This window comes from Cervus canadensis, chromosome 7, assembly GCF_019320065.1.
Source record: "Cervus canadensis isolate Bull #8, Minnesota chromosome 7, ASM1932006v1, whole genome shotgun sequence".
Classification (NCBI taxonomy): domain Eukaryota; kingdom Metazoa; phylum Chordata; class Mammalia; order Artiodactyla; family Cervidae; genus Cervus; species Cervus canadensis.
Genome location: NC_057392.1, coordinates 16437799 through 16451837, shown reverse-complemented (window position 1 = coordinate 16451837; position 14039 = coordinate 16437799). Strand labels below are relative to the sequence as shown.

At 40.9% G+C, this 14039-nt stretch overlaps 1 protein-coding gene across 12 annotated transcripts in view; it reads left to right on the top strand.

The window, feature by feature from the left end:
- NEK11 (NIMA related kinase 11) overlaps positions 1-14039 on the top strand; it is a 275458-nt gene that overhangs the window by 71168 nt on the left and 190251 nt on the right. For all 12 annotated transcript variants that reach the window (XM_043474428.1, XM_043474425.1, XM_043474430.1 and 9 more), the window contains one exon: positions 2600-2718. In XM_043474428.1, the coding sequence (XP_043330363.1) occupies positions 2600-2718 (119 nt within the window). The remainder of the gene's footprint in view (positions 1-2599; positions 2719-14039) is intronic.

Here is a 14039-nt window from a genome sequence, read left to right as displayed (position 1 = left end):
GCTTAGTGAGCTTACAGTCTGTTGGGTCACAAAGAGTCAGATATGACTGAGCACAAAAAGGAGGAGAAGGAGGATTAAAAAGAGAGTATATAAAGGCAGGTTTGGAGGATGAGAAGGAAACAAAGGTTTGTTTGACAAAAAGTCAAATACTCAATTCATACCATAAACTTTGATCTCCTCGGCCCAGAAAATCCAACAGGATATTGAGTTTGAGTGAGGGTGTGAGTTGTTTAATGTGTCACTTATGACTTGTCATGCCCTGTGTAGAAGGAGAGAAAATGCTAGGCACATGTTTGCACATTGCCCTGAAAGAAAATAAAAGTGCATCACACATGAGTTAGTTAACCTTGTGTTGTTTAATTAGAAGCAATTTGTCTTTGTTTCATTGGTGATGAATGCCTTTCCTTTGTATCTTATGACAATAACTGTCAGGAATAGTTTGAGTGGCTTAATGTTTGTTTCTCATGCTCCTTGTGAAGGGAGCAAGTACCTCTTCTTTTTGCGGGCCCACATTGTTGGCATCCTCCAAAGACCACAGTCACATTTAACCCATCCTTTTCTTCAAAGGAAAGGTTCTTGAATTTTTTCTAATTTTCATTGTTTTAAGGTAAAACAGATATGGTATGGGGGTTCTCTAAGAGAATTTAACATCTTGTGTCTTCATTTCTATAATAGTTAAAATACATTAATATCAGCATAATCAGAAAGAGTCTTGTATCAGACACCGCCAGGCAGTTTTAGGTGTTTGTCATTTGTGATCTGAATTAGCTTTTGGTACCAAGTGTTATTCTTAACAGCAGTGAGTAGTAGAACAGAGATTGCTAATGTTTAAATGATGTGTTTGGGCCCCTCAGGAGTCGGCAGGTGCTGTATTCCTGAGTGTTGCTATAGTTAAACAGAGAAGATGAGAGGTAAGCCATCTCAGGAAGGTGGTAGTCAGGGCTTGCCAAACCAAAAAGAATCTATACTCCAGGACTAGTACCATATGCCAGAGAAGGCAATGGCAACCCAATCCGGTATTCTTGCCTGGAAAATCCCATGGACAGGGGAGCCTGGTAGCCTGCAGTCCATGGGGTCTCGAAGAGTTGGACACGACTGAGCGACTTCACTTTCACTTTTCATTTTCATGCATTGGAGAAGGAAATGGCAACCTACTCCAGTGTTCTTGCCTAGAGAATCCCAGGGACAGGGGAGCCTGGTGGGCTGCCATCTATTGGGTCGCACAGAGTCGGACACGACTGAAACAACTTGGCAGCAGCAGCAGCAGTACCATATGCACCAAATGTAAGCACCAAAACAGCATCACTTTATATTAAATTAACATCACTAATTTAAATTTTATTGGCTCTGTTTTTAATTTGTATGCATGTTAGGGTTTTATAGTTATGTAAAATTCTAAGCATAGGCGGAATTATTCCTAGTTTTATGTGGGTACATATTAATATGTAATGTAATATAATAAAGACAATTTTAAGGTAATATTTAGGTAATATAATAAAAGCTAATACCCTTTAGAAGAATTTTGCTCCTGCCTGAGATGAAGATAAACACAGCTAGCCAATAGTTAAAGTAAAGACTGATGGGAGTAGAAAGAACTGATCTCCGCTGTGCTGTGCACAGAGTGACTGGGCAACTTAAAGGGAGAGTAATGGAGTGGATAAAGTCTATGTAAAGTGGCCACGGTGCTGACGAAGGTCCATGTAGTCAAAGCTGTGGTTTTCCAGTAGTCATGTACGAGTTTGAAAGTTGGACCATAAAGAAGGCTGAGCACTGAAGAACTGATGCTTTTCAACTGTGGTTTTAGAGGAGACTCTTGAGAGTCCCTTGGACTGCAAGGAGATCAAACCAGTCAACCCTAAATATTCACTGGAAGGACTGATGCTGAAGCTGAAGCTGCAGTACTTTGGTCACCTGATGTAAAGAGCTGACTCACTGGAAAAGACCTTAATGTTGACCCTAAGATTGAGGGCGGGAGGAGAAGGGGACGGCAAAGGATGAGATGGTTGGATGGCATCACCTACTCAATGGGCATGAATTTGAGCAAACTCTGAGAGATAGTGAAGGACAGGGAAGTGTGATATGCTGCAGTCCATAGGGTCACAAAGAGTTGGACATGCCATAGCAACTGAACAACAATGGAGTGAAGGCCGAGGAGGCAATGCAGGCAGGGGTCCGAGCAGTCAGGGAGCCGAAATATGACACAAAGTGGGAAGGCAGTTGGTTCCTCTGAACCATCTGATTTTGCTAGCTGGCACTTATTGAAGTTGGGCTCCTGCCCTCCCCAGCAAATAGGGGACAGGGGCTCCATCTTAAGGTGTGGCTGGAACAATTTTTTTGGCAGCCTTGGGTTTTCTCAAACAGGCACATTAAGGGGGACTAGGGTCATTCTAGGAATGTGACTTTGAGCTGTTAGAAATATGTTAGCATTTGTTCAAATCTTTTTTGACCAAAGGGGATGCCTAGTTGAGAAGAGGGCTCCAGAGGCTGGCAGCTTTTGGCCAAGTTGAGAGGTCTTGCAGTGATAGTATTAATAACTGAAGGAAACATAAAATCTATGTATCTATTTATCTGTCTATCTATCTATACTGTTTTGTTTCAGGGTCGAGATCTGGACTGTAAAATTCAAGAATATAAAGAAGTTGGAAAAACCTTTCCAGAGAGTCAGATAATAGAATGGTTTATCCAGCTGTTGCTGGGAGTTGATTACATGCATGAAAGGTATGTTCATTTGTTACTGAGGCACAGGGTTTTTTTCACAGTCATGTCTGAACATGAAAAATGAAATTTGGGAGGTAGAATGAAAAGGAAGTAAGTCCAAAGGTAAATGACTATACTTAGACATATATGATATGCTGTTTTATGAAGAAAGTGTCGAATGATTATACCTAGAGGATTTACTTGATTACCTTTTTTGTTGTTCTAGAAATAGCACTGACTTTAAATACAAAACAGAAACTTGTATTAAACATATTTCTCTATATCTGATCCTATCCTGTGAGCCATAAGCATTTCTCTGGTACCTTTAGCATACTATGAATTTATTACATCTTCCAGCAGGCTTGAGCTGTGAATACCCTAGCATGCTGCAGATAGATTGTGGGGTTACTTTGGAGTATGTCAGTGCACATCAAAATGTGCTCACATGAGCTAAGGAATTAAGGCAGAAGATATAAGTGTTCATACCAAAAGTCAGTTTTGACATGAAGTATCTGATAAAGAAGGTCAAATTATGCTATATGGGTTCAACTATTTATAATTTGCTTTTGCAATATTGGCCTCAAATGTTTTTTTTTTTTTTTAAATTAAATGTTTTACTATTTTTCCTACAGGTCAAAAGCAAAATGTTTTAGTTGTTAAATGTTTTATAGACCCATAATAAGAATGCATTTGGAAAGATGAATATACATAGACAAATAGAAATAGATGCTTTGAGGGATCCATGTTAGCTTTCAGCTTAGGAGTGGTAACATTCTTCTTGAACAGAAGTGGAAGTTTGTAGGGTTCACGAAGGCCTGGCAATCCATGAATGTCAAATAGTTTAAATGTGTCATCTGTGCTTTCTGAAGGCATAAAAAGTAATCTGATTATTTGGTGCTTCTTCTTCTGCTGATTCTGTATATCTTCTGAAACACATGCTTGATGAGATAGCCACTGACTTATTGACGGTTCACAACAATCTTTTGAATAGTGTCAAACTATCCTAAGAGGCAATGATAAAAGAATATGAAACAATCTTTTAATAAATTACCAAAACTGCTGAGTATAAGACTTCTGTGTACATACAGTTTTGTTTGTATTCCTTTTATTTTCTCTACTATTCCTTGGCATATTTGTTAACTTAGACATAGGGAAAACAACACCTATAAAGATGCCAACTTTGGTGTTCAGTGTACAAAATACAGAAGTGAAATCTGGTTGATTTAGGAACCCAAACATTTTTGATGTATTTTGGGTTGGCTTAGTAATAGTTAAAATAAATGAGTTTAAAATAATCCTTTAAAGAGAGGATTTAAATTTGTTTTGAATCCTTCAGCATTTTAAGAGAGTCATTAAATGGGGCTAAATATTTGTGTATTTGCAGACATGTAGATCTCAAATACCATACTTTGTGATTCAGATAATAAATGATGCATCTTTCATTATGTTATTGTAACCAGTTATTGCAAAGTTTTTCTCTACAGATGGAGAAATTTCAATTTTATACTTAAATTTATTCATTCACTTATTAAATGGTGTTAAGAGTCGGGAAGATCCCCTGGAGAAGGAAATGACAACCCATTCTTGCCTGGGAAATCCCATAGACAGAGGAGCCTGGTGGGCTACAGTCCATGGGGTTGCAAAAGAGTTGGACATGACTTAGTGACTAAACAACAAAGTAATAAAACAAAAAATAAAGCCTAACTTCTTCTGGTTCAAGATGGCAGAGTAGAAGGATATGCACTCATCTCCTCCTGCAGGATCACCAAAATCACAGCTAGCTATTGAACAGCCATCTACAGGAGAATGCTGGAACCCAGCGAAAAAAGATATCCCACGTCCAAAGACAAACAGGAAGCCACAGCCAGATGATAGGAAGGGTGCGATCATGATAAAATCAAATCCTATACCCGCTGGGTGGATGACCCACAAACTAGAGAACAATAATGACAAAGAACTCCTCCCACTGTTGTGAAGGTTCTGAATCCCACATCAGGCTTCACAGCCTGGGGATCTAACAAAGAGACTGATCTTGAAGGCCAGTAGGATTTGATTACAGGACTTCCACAGGACTAGGGGAAAGAGAGACTCCAGCCTTGGAGGGCACAACAAAATCTTGCCTGCACCAAGACCCAGAGAAAAGGAGCAGTGACCCCATAGGAGACTGAACCAAAGCTACCGACTAGTGTTGGAGGGTCTCCTGTGGAGATGTGGGTCAGCAAGGGCATACCACAGGGATGGGGGCACTGGCAGCAGCAGTCCTTGAAGGTCCCCCTTGGTGTAAGCCCTCATGAAGGTAGCCATTAGCCCTACCAAAGAGCCTGCAGACCCTAGGGCTGGGTCACCTCAGACCACACAACTACCAGGTAGGGAGTGTAACCCCACCCATCAGCAGATAATTTGATTAAAGCTTTACTGAACAAGACCTTGCCCACCAGAGCAAGACCCAGTTTTCCCCAGCACCAGTCTCTCCCGTCAGGAAGCTTACACAAGCCTCTTAGCCTCCTCCATCACAGGGCAGAGACATTACTTTGCCTACAAAGGTCCATATAGGCAAAGGTATGGTTTTTCCAGTAGTCATGTATGGATGTGAGAACTGGACAATAAAAAAGACTAAATGACAAAGAATTGATGCCTTCAAACTGTGGTGCTGGAGAAGACTCTTGAGAGTCCTTTGGAAAGCAAGAAGATCAAACCAGTCAACTGTAAAGGAAATCAGCCCTAAATATTCGTTGGAAGTACTGATGCTGAAGCTAAAGCTCCAATACTTTGGCCACCTGATGCAAAGAGCCAACTCATTGGAAAAGACCTGACTCATTGGAAAAGACCCTGATGCTGATAAAAATGGAAGGCAGGAGGAGAAGGGTGCGACAGAAGATAAGATGCTTAGATGGTGTCACCGATGCTATGGACATGAGTTTGAGCAAGCTTTGGGAGATGGTGAAGGACAGAGAAGGCTGGTGTGCTGAGGTCTATTGGGCTGCAAAGAGTCAGACACAACTGAGCAACTGAACAATGACAAATCAGAGGGCAGACAGAAGCAGCAAGAAGACCCACAATCCCATAGCAGCTAGAAAAAATACCACATTGCAGAAAGTTAATCAGGATGAAAAAGCAGAAAGTTATGTCCCAGATGAAGGCATAACATAAAACCCCAGAAAAACAACTAAAGAATTCAGAATAATGATAGTGCAGATGATCCAGGATTTCAGGAAACCATGGAGAAGATGCAAGAAATGTTTGCCAAAGACCTAGAAGAACTAAAGAGCAAACAGAGATGAATAATATGCTAGAAGGAATCAATAGCAGGATAACTGAGGCAGAAGAACAGACAAATGACCTGGAGGACAGAATGGTGGAAATCATTGCCACAGAACAGAATATAGAAAAATAATGAAAAAAAAAAAAAAAATGAAGGCAGCCTAAGAGACCTCTGGGACAATATTCAGTCCACCATTTGTATTATAGGGGTCCCAGAAGGAGAAGAAATAGAGAAAGGACCTGAAAAATATTTGAAGAGATAATAGTGGAAAACTTCCTGAACTTGGGAAAGAAAATAGTCAAGTCCAGGAAGCACAGAGACTCTCAAGGCAGGATAAACCCAAGGAGGAACACATCAAGAGACATAGTAATCAAACTGACAAAAATTCAAGACAAAAATAAAATATTAAAAAAGAATTTAAACCCAAAAGAATGATTCTTTTAGCACATGGCATGGACATTTATGAATAATGATGTGTGAAGCTTAAGAGTATTCACAGTTCACTCAAAGCTACCTTGAGGCTATAGCCCTGAAACTCCTTCCTTATGCTGTGTTAACACAAAACCCCAACCTCAGTGACTTAGGACAGTCAATTCTTGCTTTTGTTGCCTCTTGGCAGCTACAGATCCACTTTGAGTCTTCCTGTCTCACTGTCTACAGTGAAGGAGCAGCTCATGCTTTCTGTTGGCAGAGGAAAAGCAAGGAAGTTAAGGGAAACATTGAGTGGTTCTTTAAGACTCTGCTCGGACATGATACTTGCCTGGTCTGTTTGCATGCCATGGATCCAAGCAAGTCAAATGACCAAGTCCAGTGGAGGTGACTTTTCCCCCCAAGGGGGACACTCACTGCCAGGTACAAGAGATGCAAATATTTGGGAACAAGAATACAGCCTATCACAGTGTTTCCCTCAACCTTCTACTTAAATCTTTCAACTATAGCCAATAAAAGATCTATTTACAAGCATTATTCCAGCCTTTTCCTCTTATGGTCTAGAGCACATATTCAAATGTATTTTGAAAATTCTGCTTACAAATAAGTTTGGAAGATTACTTTGGAACAAAGAAGAAGATGAATTAGGCTCCTCTGTTGCCAGTGCCTTGAAAGTACTTTAGTGCGTGTGATGGTTAATTTTATGTGTCAGTTTGAGAGGGCTGTGAGGTGCCCAGATTAAACATTGCTTCTGGGTATGTCTGTAAGGCATTTCCAGATGGGATTAGCATTTGAGTTGGTGGAATCTGTAGACTGTCCTCTCCAGTGTGGTTGGACACATCCAGTCCCTTGAAAGTCCAAACAGACAAAAGGCAGAGAAAGAAGGAATTTGCCCCCATTTTCCTGCCTCATTGAGGAGCTGGGATGTCTCACCCGGTCTTCTGCCCTTGAATTGAGAGACTTAGTCCATTGACTCACCTGATCTCAGGCCCTCAGACTAGGACTGAATTATACGATCAGCTTTCCTCGGTCTTCATCAAGCAGAAAAGATGGTGGAATAGAAAATATGCACTCATCTTCTCCTGCAAGAATATCAATCACATCTGCTGAACAACCATTGATAGGAGGATGTTGGAATCCACCATCATGCGAAATGCTAGGCTGAATGAATCACAACCTGGAGTCAAGATTGCCAGGAGAAACATCAACAGCCTCAGATAAGCAGATGATACCACTCTAATGGCAGAAAGTGAAGAGGAACTAAAGAACTTCTGAATGAAGGTGAAAGGAGAGTGAAAAACATAGCTTAAAACTCAACATTCAGAAAACTAAGATCATGGCATCTGTTCCATCACTTCATGGCAAATAGATGGGGAAAAAATGGAAACAGTGGCATATTTTATTTTCTTGGGCTCCAAAATCACTGTGGACAGTGACTGCAGCCATGAAATTAAAAGTCACTTGCTCCTTGGAAGAAAAGCTAGGACAAACCTAGACAGTATATTAAAAAGCAGAGACATCATTTGGCCAACGAAAGTCCATATACTCAAAGCTGTGCTTTTTCCAGTAGTCATGTATGAATTTGAAAGTTGGACCATAAAGAAGGCTGAGACTGAAGAACTGATGATTTTGAACTGTGGTGCTGGAGAAGACTCTTGAGAGTCTCTTGGACTGCAAGGAGATCAAACCAGTCAATCCTAAGGAAATCAACCCTGAATATTCATTGGAAGGACGGTGCTGAAGCTGAAGCTCCAGTACTTTGGCCACCTGATATGAAGAGCTGACTCATTGAACTCATCTGATCCTGGGAAAGAGGCAAGGAAGGAGGAGAAGGGGGCAACAAGAGGATGAGCTGGTTGGATAACATCACCGACTCAATGGACATGAGTTTGAACAAACTCTGGGAGATGGTGAAGGACAGGGAAGCCTGGAATGCTGCAGTCCATTCATAGAATTGGACATGACTTAGCGACTGAACAACTTCCTGGGTCTTCAGCCTATCGACAGCAAAGCTTGGGATTTCTCAGCCTCCAGCTTTGCATGAGCCAGTTCCTTGTCATAAACCTCCATTTGTATCTATATCCATATCTATATCTTCTGTTGGTTCTGTTTCTCTGGAGAACTCTGACTAATAAAGTGCAGGGGCAGGGGAGGAGCCAAGATGGCGGAGGAGTAGGACGGGGAGACCACTTTCTCTCCTACAAATTCATCAAAAGAATATCTGAACGCAGAGCAAACTTCACAAAACAACTTCTGATCGCTAGCTGAGGTCATCAGGCGCCCAGAAAAGCAGCCCATTGTCTTCGAAAGGAGGTAGGACAAAATATAAAAGATAAAAAGTGAGACGAAAGAGCTAAGGATGGAGATCCGTCCCAGGAAGCGAGTCTTTAGAGGACGTTTCCAGACACCGGGAAACCCTCGCACTGTCGGGCCTGGGGGAAGTGTTTGAATCTAGGAGGGCAACCTGACTGGGAGGGAAAAAATAAATAAAACCCACAGATTACGTGCCTAAAAGCAACTCTCAGCAGAAAAGTGCCCCAGACACCCGCATCCGCCACCAGCAAGTGGGGGCGGCACGGAGAGGAGCGGGCGGCATTGTTTGGGGCAGGGTCCGGGCCTGAGTGCCCTGAGGACAATCGGAGGGAGCTTTTGTGAGTTGCCAACTTGAACTGTGGGACAGCAGGGAAGAGAGAGAAAATTAACCGGCCCGAGCACGCTGCCGGCCGTTTGCAGAACGGGGGGACCGAGAGAGTCCGGAGAGGGGCTGGCAGACTGCGGACCCGCCCAGACCCGCCCAGACCCGCAGGAGGCGGGAGCAGGTCGCAGCGAGACACAGGGCGCAGGCACCCGACCGACGCGGGCGGGGACTGGGGCTGGGGACGCAGAGGGCAGAAGGCGCATGCACCCGACTGGCGCCTGCGGAAACCGAGATTGGGACCGCGGAAGGTAGTGGGTGCGCCGCACCTGGGGAGAGTGCGCCTGTCAAGCTCCTGGCTGCCTGGACCGCTCTGACGGGGAAGGCACAAGAGCGGACGCAGCCTTTTGTTCCGCGCTTTTGTGGAACACCCAAGGGCTGGAGCTGCGCGCAGCGCGCTCCATATAGAGCAGCCGGGATCCTGAGCAGCGCAGACTGAGAAAGCAGCGCCAGCCCCTCCCGGCAGCGCCAGCCCCTCCCAGCAGCGCAACAGAACTAGCTACCTGAATAAGAGTCCACCTCTGCCCGCCTGTGTCAGGGCGGAAATGAGGCTCTGAAGAAACCGGCAAACAGAAGCCAAATAAACAAAGGGAACCGCTTCAGGAGAGAGCGGTGCAACAGATTAAAATCCCTGTAGAAAACACCGATTACACCGGAAGAGGCCTGTAGATATCGAGAAGTGTAAGCTGGAACGAGGAGATATCTGAAACTGAGCCGAACCGACACTGACCGCAACAGCTCCAGAGAAATTCCTAGATATATTTTTACTTTTTTTTTTTTTTTAATAAGGAAAAAAAAAATTTTTTTTTTAATTTTTTCTTTTTTATTTTTTCTCTTTCATTTTCCTTTAAAATTCCCTATTACTCCCCCATCACTCCTTAACTTTCATTTTCATAGATTTTTATGATTTTTTTTAATTAGGGAAAATTCTTTTTTTTTTTTCTTTTTTTCTCCTTTTTCTCTTCTATTTTCTATTTTTCTTTTTCTCTTATTTCTTTTAAAGTCCTCTAGTACTCCTCTACTACTCCTTAATTTTCATTTTCAATACACTATAACCTTACCAAAAAAAAAAGAGAGAAGCCCTATTTTTTAAACTGAACTTCATATATATTTAAAAAAATTTTTGTGTGTGTTTTGGTTTTTGTTTTTAATATAGTATTTTTAAGAGTCTAATCTCTACTCTAGATTTTTAATTTTTGTTTTTCAATATATGATATAAATTGTGAACATTTAAGAATCCAATATTCAGTTCCCATTTTTATTCAGGAGTGTGTTGATTATTCTCTCCCAATCTTGACTCTCTGTTTTCTACCTCAGAACACCTCTATTTCCTCCTTTCCCCTTTTTTCCCCAATCCAATTCTGTGAATCTTGGTGGGCGTCTGGGCTACGGAGAACATTCTGGGAACAGACAACTGCATAGATCTGTCTCTCTCCACTTGAGTCCCCCTTTTTCTCCTCCTGCTCAACACTATCTCCCTCCTCCCTCTCCTCTTCTTCATATAACTCTGTGAACCTCTCTGGGTGTCCCTAATGAGGGAGAATCTTTTCGCCATTAACCTAGAAGTTTTATTATCAGTGCTGTGTAGTTGGAGAAGTCCTGAGACTACAGGAAGAATAAAACTGAAATCCAGAGGCAGGAGACTTAAGCCCAAAACCTGAGAACACCAGAAAACTCCTGACTACATGGAACTTTAAGTAATAAGTGACCGTCCAAAAGCCTCCATACCTACACTGAAACCAACCACCACCCAAGAGCCAATAAGTTTTAGAGCAAGACATACCAAGCAAATTCTCCAGCAACGCAGGAACATAGCCCTAAACGTCAACATACAGGCTGCCCAAGGTGACACCTAACACATAGACCCATCTCAAAACTCATTACTGAGCACTCCATTGCTCTCCAGAGAGAAGAAATCAAGTTCCACGCACCAGAACACCGACGCAAACTTTCCTAACCAGGAAACATTGACAAGCCAATCGTCTAACCCCACCCACTGGGAAAAACCTCCACAATAAAAAGGAACCACAGACCTCCAGAATACAAAAAGCCCAGTCCAGACACAGCAATCTAAACAAGATGAAAAGGCAGAGAAATACCCAACAGGTAAAGGAACATGAAAAATGCCCACCAAGTCAAGCAAAAGAGGAGGAGATAGGGAATCTACCTGAAAAGAATTTAGAATAATGATAATAAAAATGATCCAAAATCTTGAAAACAAAATGGAGTTACAGATAAATAGCCTGGAGACAAAGATTGAAAAGATACAAGAAATGTTTAATAAAGACCTAGAAGAAATAAAAAAGAGTCAATTAAAAATGAATAATGCAATAAATGAGATCAAAAACACTCTGGAGGGAACCAAGAGTAGAATAACAGAGACAGAAGATAGGATAAGTGAGGTAGAAGATAAAATGGTGGAAATAAATGAAGCAGAGAGGAAAAAAGAAAAAAAGAATCAAAAGAAATGAGGACAACCTCAGGGACCTCTGGGACAATGTGAAACGCCCCAACATTCGAATCATAGGAATCCCAGAAGAAGAAGACAAAAAGAAAGGCCATGAGAAAATACTCGAGGAGATAATAGCTGAAAACTTCCCTAAAATGGGGAAGGAAATAGCCACCCAAATCCAAGAAACCCAGAGAGTCCCAAACAGGATAAACCCAAGGCGAAACACCCCAAGACACATATTAATCAAATTAACAAAGATCAAACACAAGAACAAATATTAAAAGCAGCAAGGGAGAAACAACAAATAACACACAAAGGGATTCCCATAAGGATAACAGCTGATCTATCAATAGAAACCCTCCAGGCCAGAAGGGAATGGCAGGACATACTGAAAGTAATGAAAGAGAATAACCTACAACCTAGATTACTGTACCCAGCAAGGATCTCATTCAGATATGAAGGAGAATTCAAAAGCTTTACAGACAAGCAAAACCTGAGAGAATTCAGCATCACCAAACCAGCTCTTCAACAAATGCTAAAGGATCTTCTCTAGATAGGAAACGCAGAAAGGTTGTATAAACGTGAACCCAAAACAACAAAGTAAATGGCAACGGACCACACCTATCAATAATTACCTTAAATGTAAATGGGTTGAATGCCCAACCAAAAGACAAAGATTGGCTGAATGGATACAAAAACCAGAAAACCGCCTATATATGCTGTCTACAAGCAGACCGCCTCAAAACAAGAACACATACAGACTAAAAGTGAAGGGCTGGAAAATAATATTTCATGCAAACGGAGACAAAAGAAAGCAGGAGTCGCAATACTCATATCAGATAAAATAGACTTTCAAATAAAGGATATGAAAAGAGACAAAGAAGGACACTACATAATGATCAAAGGATTAATGCAAGAAGAAGATATAACAATTATAAATATATATGCACCCAACATAGGAGCACCGCAATATGTACGGCAAACGCTAATGAGTATGAAAGAGGAAATTAATAGTAACACAATAATAGTGGGAGACTTTAATACCCCACTCACAACTATGGAAAGATCAAACTAAACAGAAATTTAACAAGGAAACACAAACCTGAATGACACAATGGCACAGCTAGACCTAAATTGATATCTATAGGACATTTCACCCCAAAACAATCAACTTCACCTTTTTCTCAAAGTGCACACGGAACCTTCTCCGAATAGATCACATCCTGGGCCATAAATCTAGTCTTGGAAAATTAAAAAAAATTGAAATCATTCCAGTCATCTTTTCTGACCACAGTGCAGTAAGATTAGATCTCAATTACAGGAAAAAATTGTTAAAAATTCAAACATATGGAGGCTAAATAACACGCTTCTGAATAACCAACAAATCATAGAAGAAATCAAAAAAGAAATCAAAATATGTATAGAAATGAATGAAAATGAAAACACAACAACCCAAAACCTATGGGACACTGTAAAAGCAGTGCTAAGGGGAAGGTTCATAGCATTACAGGCTTACATCAAGAAACAAGAAAAAAGCCAAATAAATAACCTAACTCTACACCTAAAGCAATTAGAGAAGGAAGAAATGAAGAACCCCAGGGTTAGCAGAAGGAAAGAAATCTTAAAAATTAGGGCAGAAATAAATGCAAAAGAAACTAAAGAGACCATAGCAAAAATCAACAAAGCTAGAAGCTGGTTTTTTGAAAAATAAACAAATTGACAAACCATTAGCAAGACTCATTAAGAAACAAAGAGAGAAGAACCAAATTAACAAAATTAGAAATGAAAATGGAGAGATCACAACAGACAACACTGAAATACAAAGGATCATAAGAGACTACTACCAGCAGCTCTATGCCAATAAAATGGACAACTTGGATGAAATGGACAAATTCTTAGAAAAGTATAACTTTCCAAAACTGAACCAGGAAAAATAGAAGTCTTAACAGACCCCATACAAGCAAGGAATCGAAACTGTAATCAAAAATCTTCCAGCAAACAAAAGCCAGGACCAGATGGCTTCACAGCTGAATTCTACCAAAAATTTAGAGAAGAGCTAACACCTATCTTACTCAAACTCTTCCAGAAAATTGCAGAAGAAGGTAAACTTCCAAACTCATTCTATGAGGCCACCATCACCCTAATTCCAAAACCTGACAAAGATGCCACAAAAAAAGAAAACTACAGGCCAATATCACTGATGAACATAGATGCAAAAATCCTTAACAAAATTCTAGCAAACAGAATCCAACAACATATTAAAAAAATCATACACCATGACCAAGTGGGCTTTATCCCAGGAATGCAAGGATTCTTTAATATCCACAAATCAATCAATGTAATACACCACATTAACAATTGAAAGATAAAAACCATATGTTTATCTCAATACATGCAGAGAAAGCCTTTGACAAAATTCAACACCCATTTATGATTAAAACTCTCCAGAAAGCAGGAATAGAAGGAACATACCTCAACATAATAAAAGCTATATATGAAAAAAA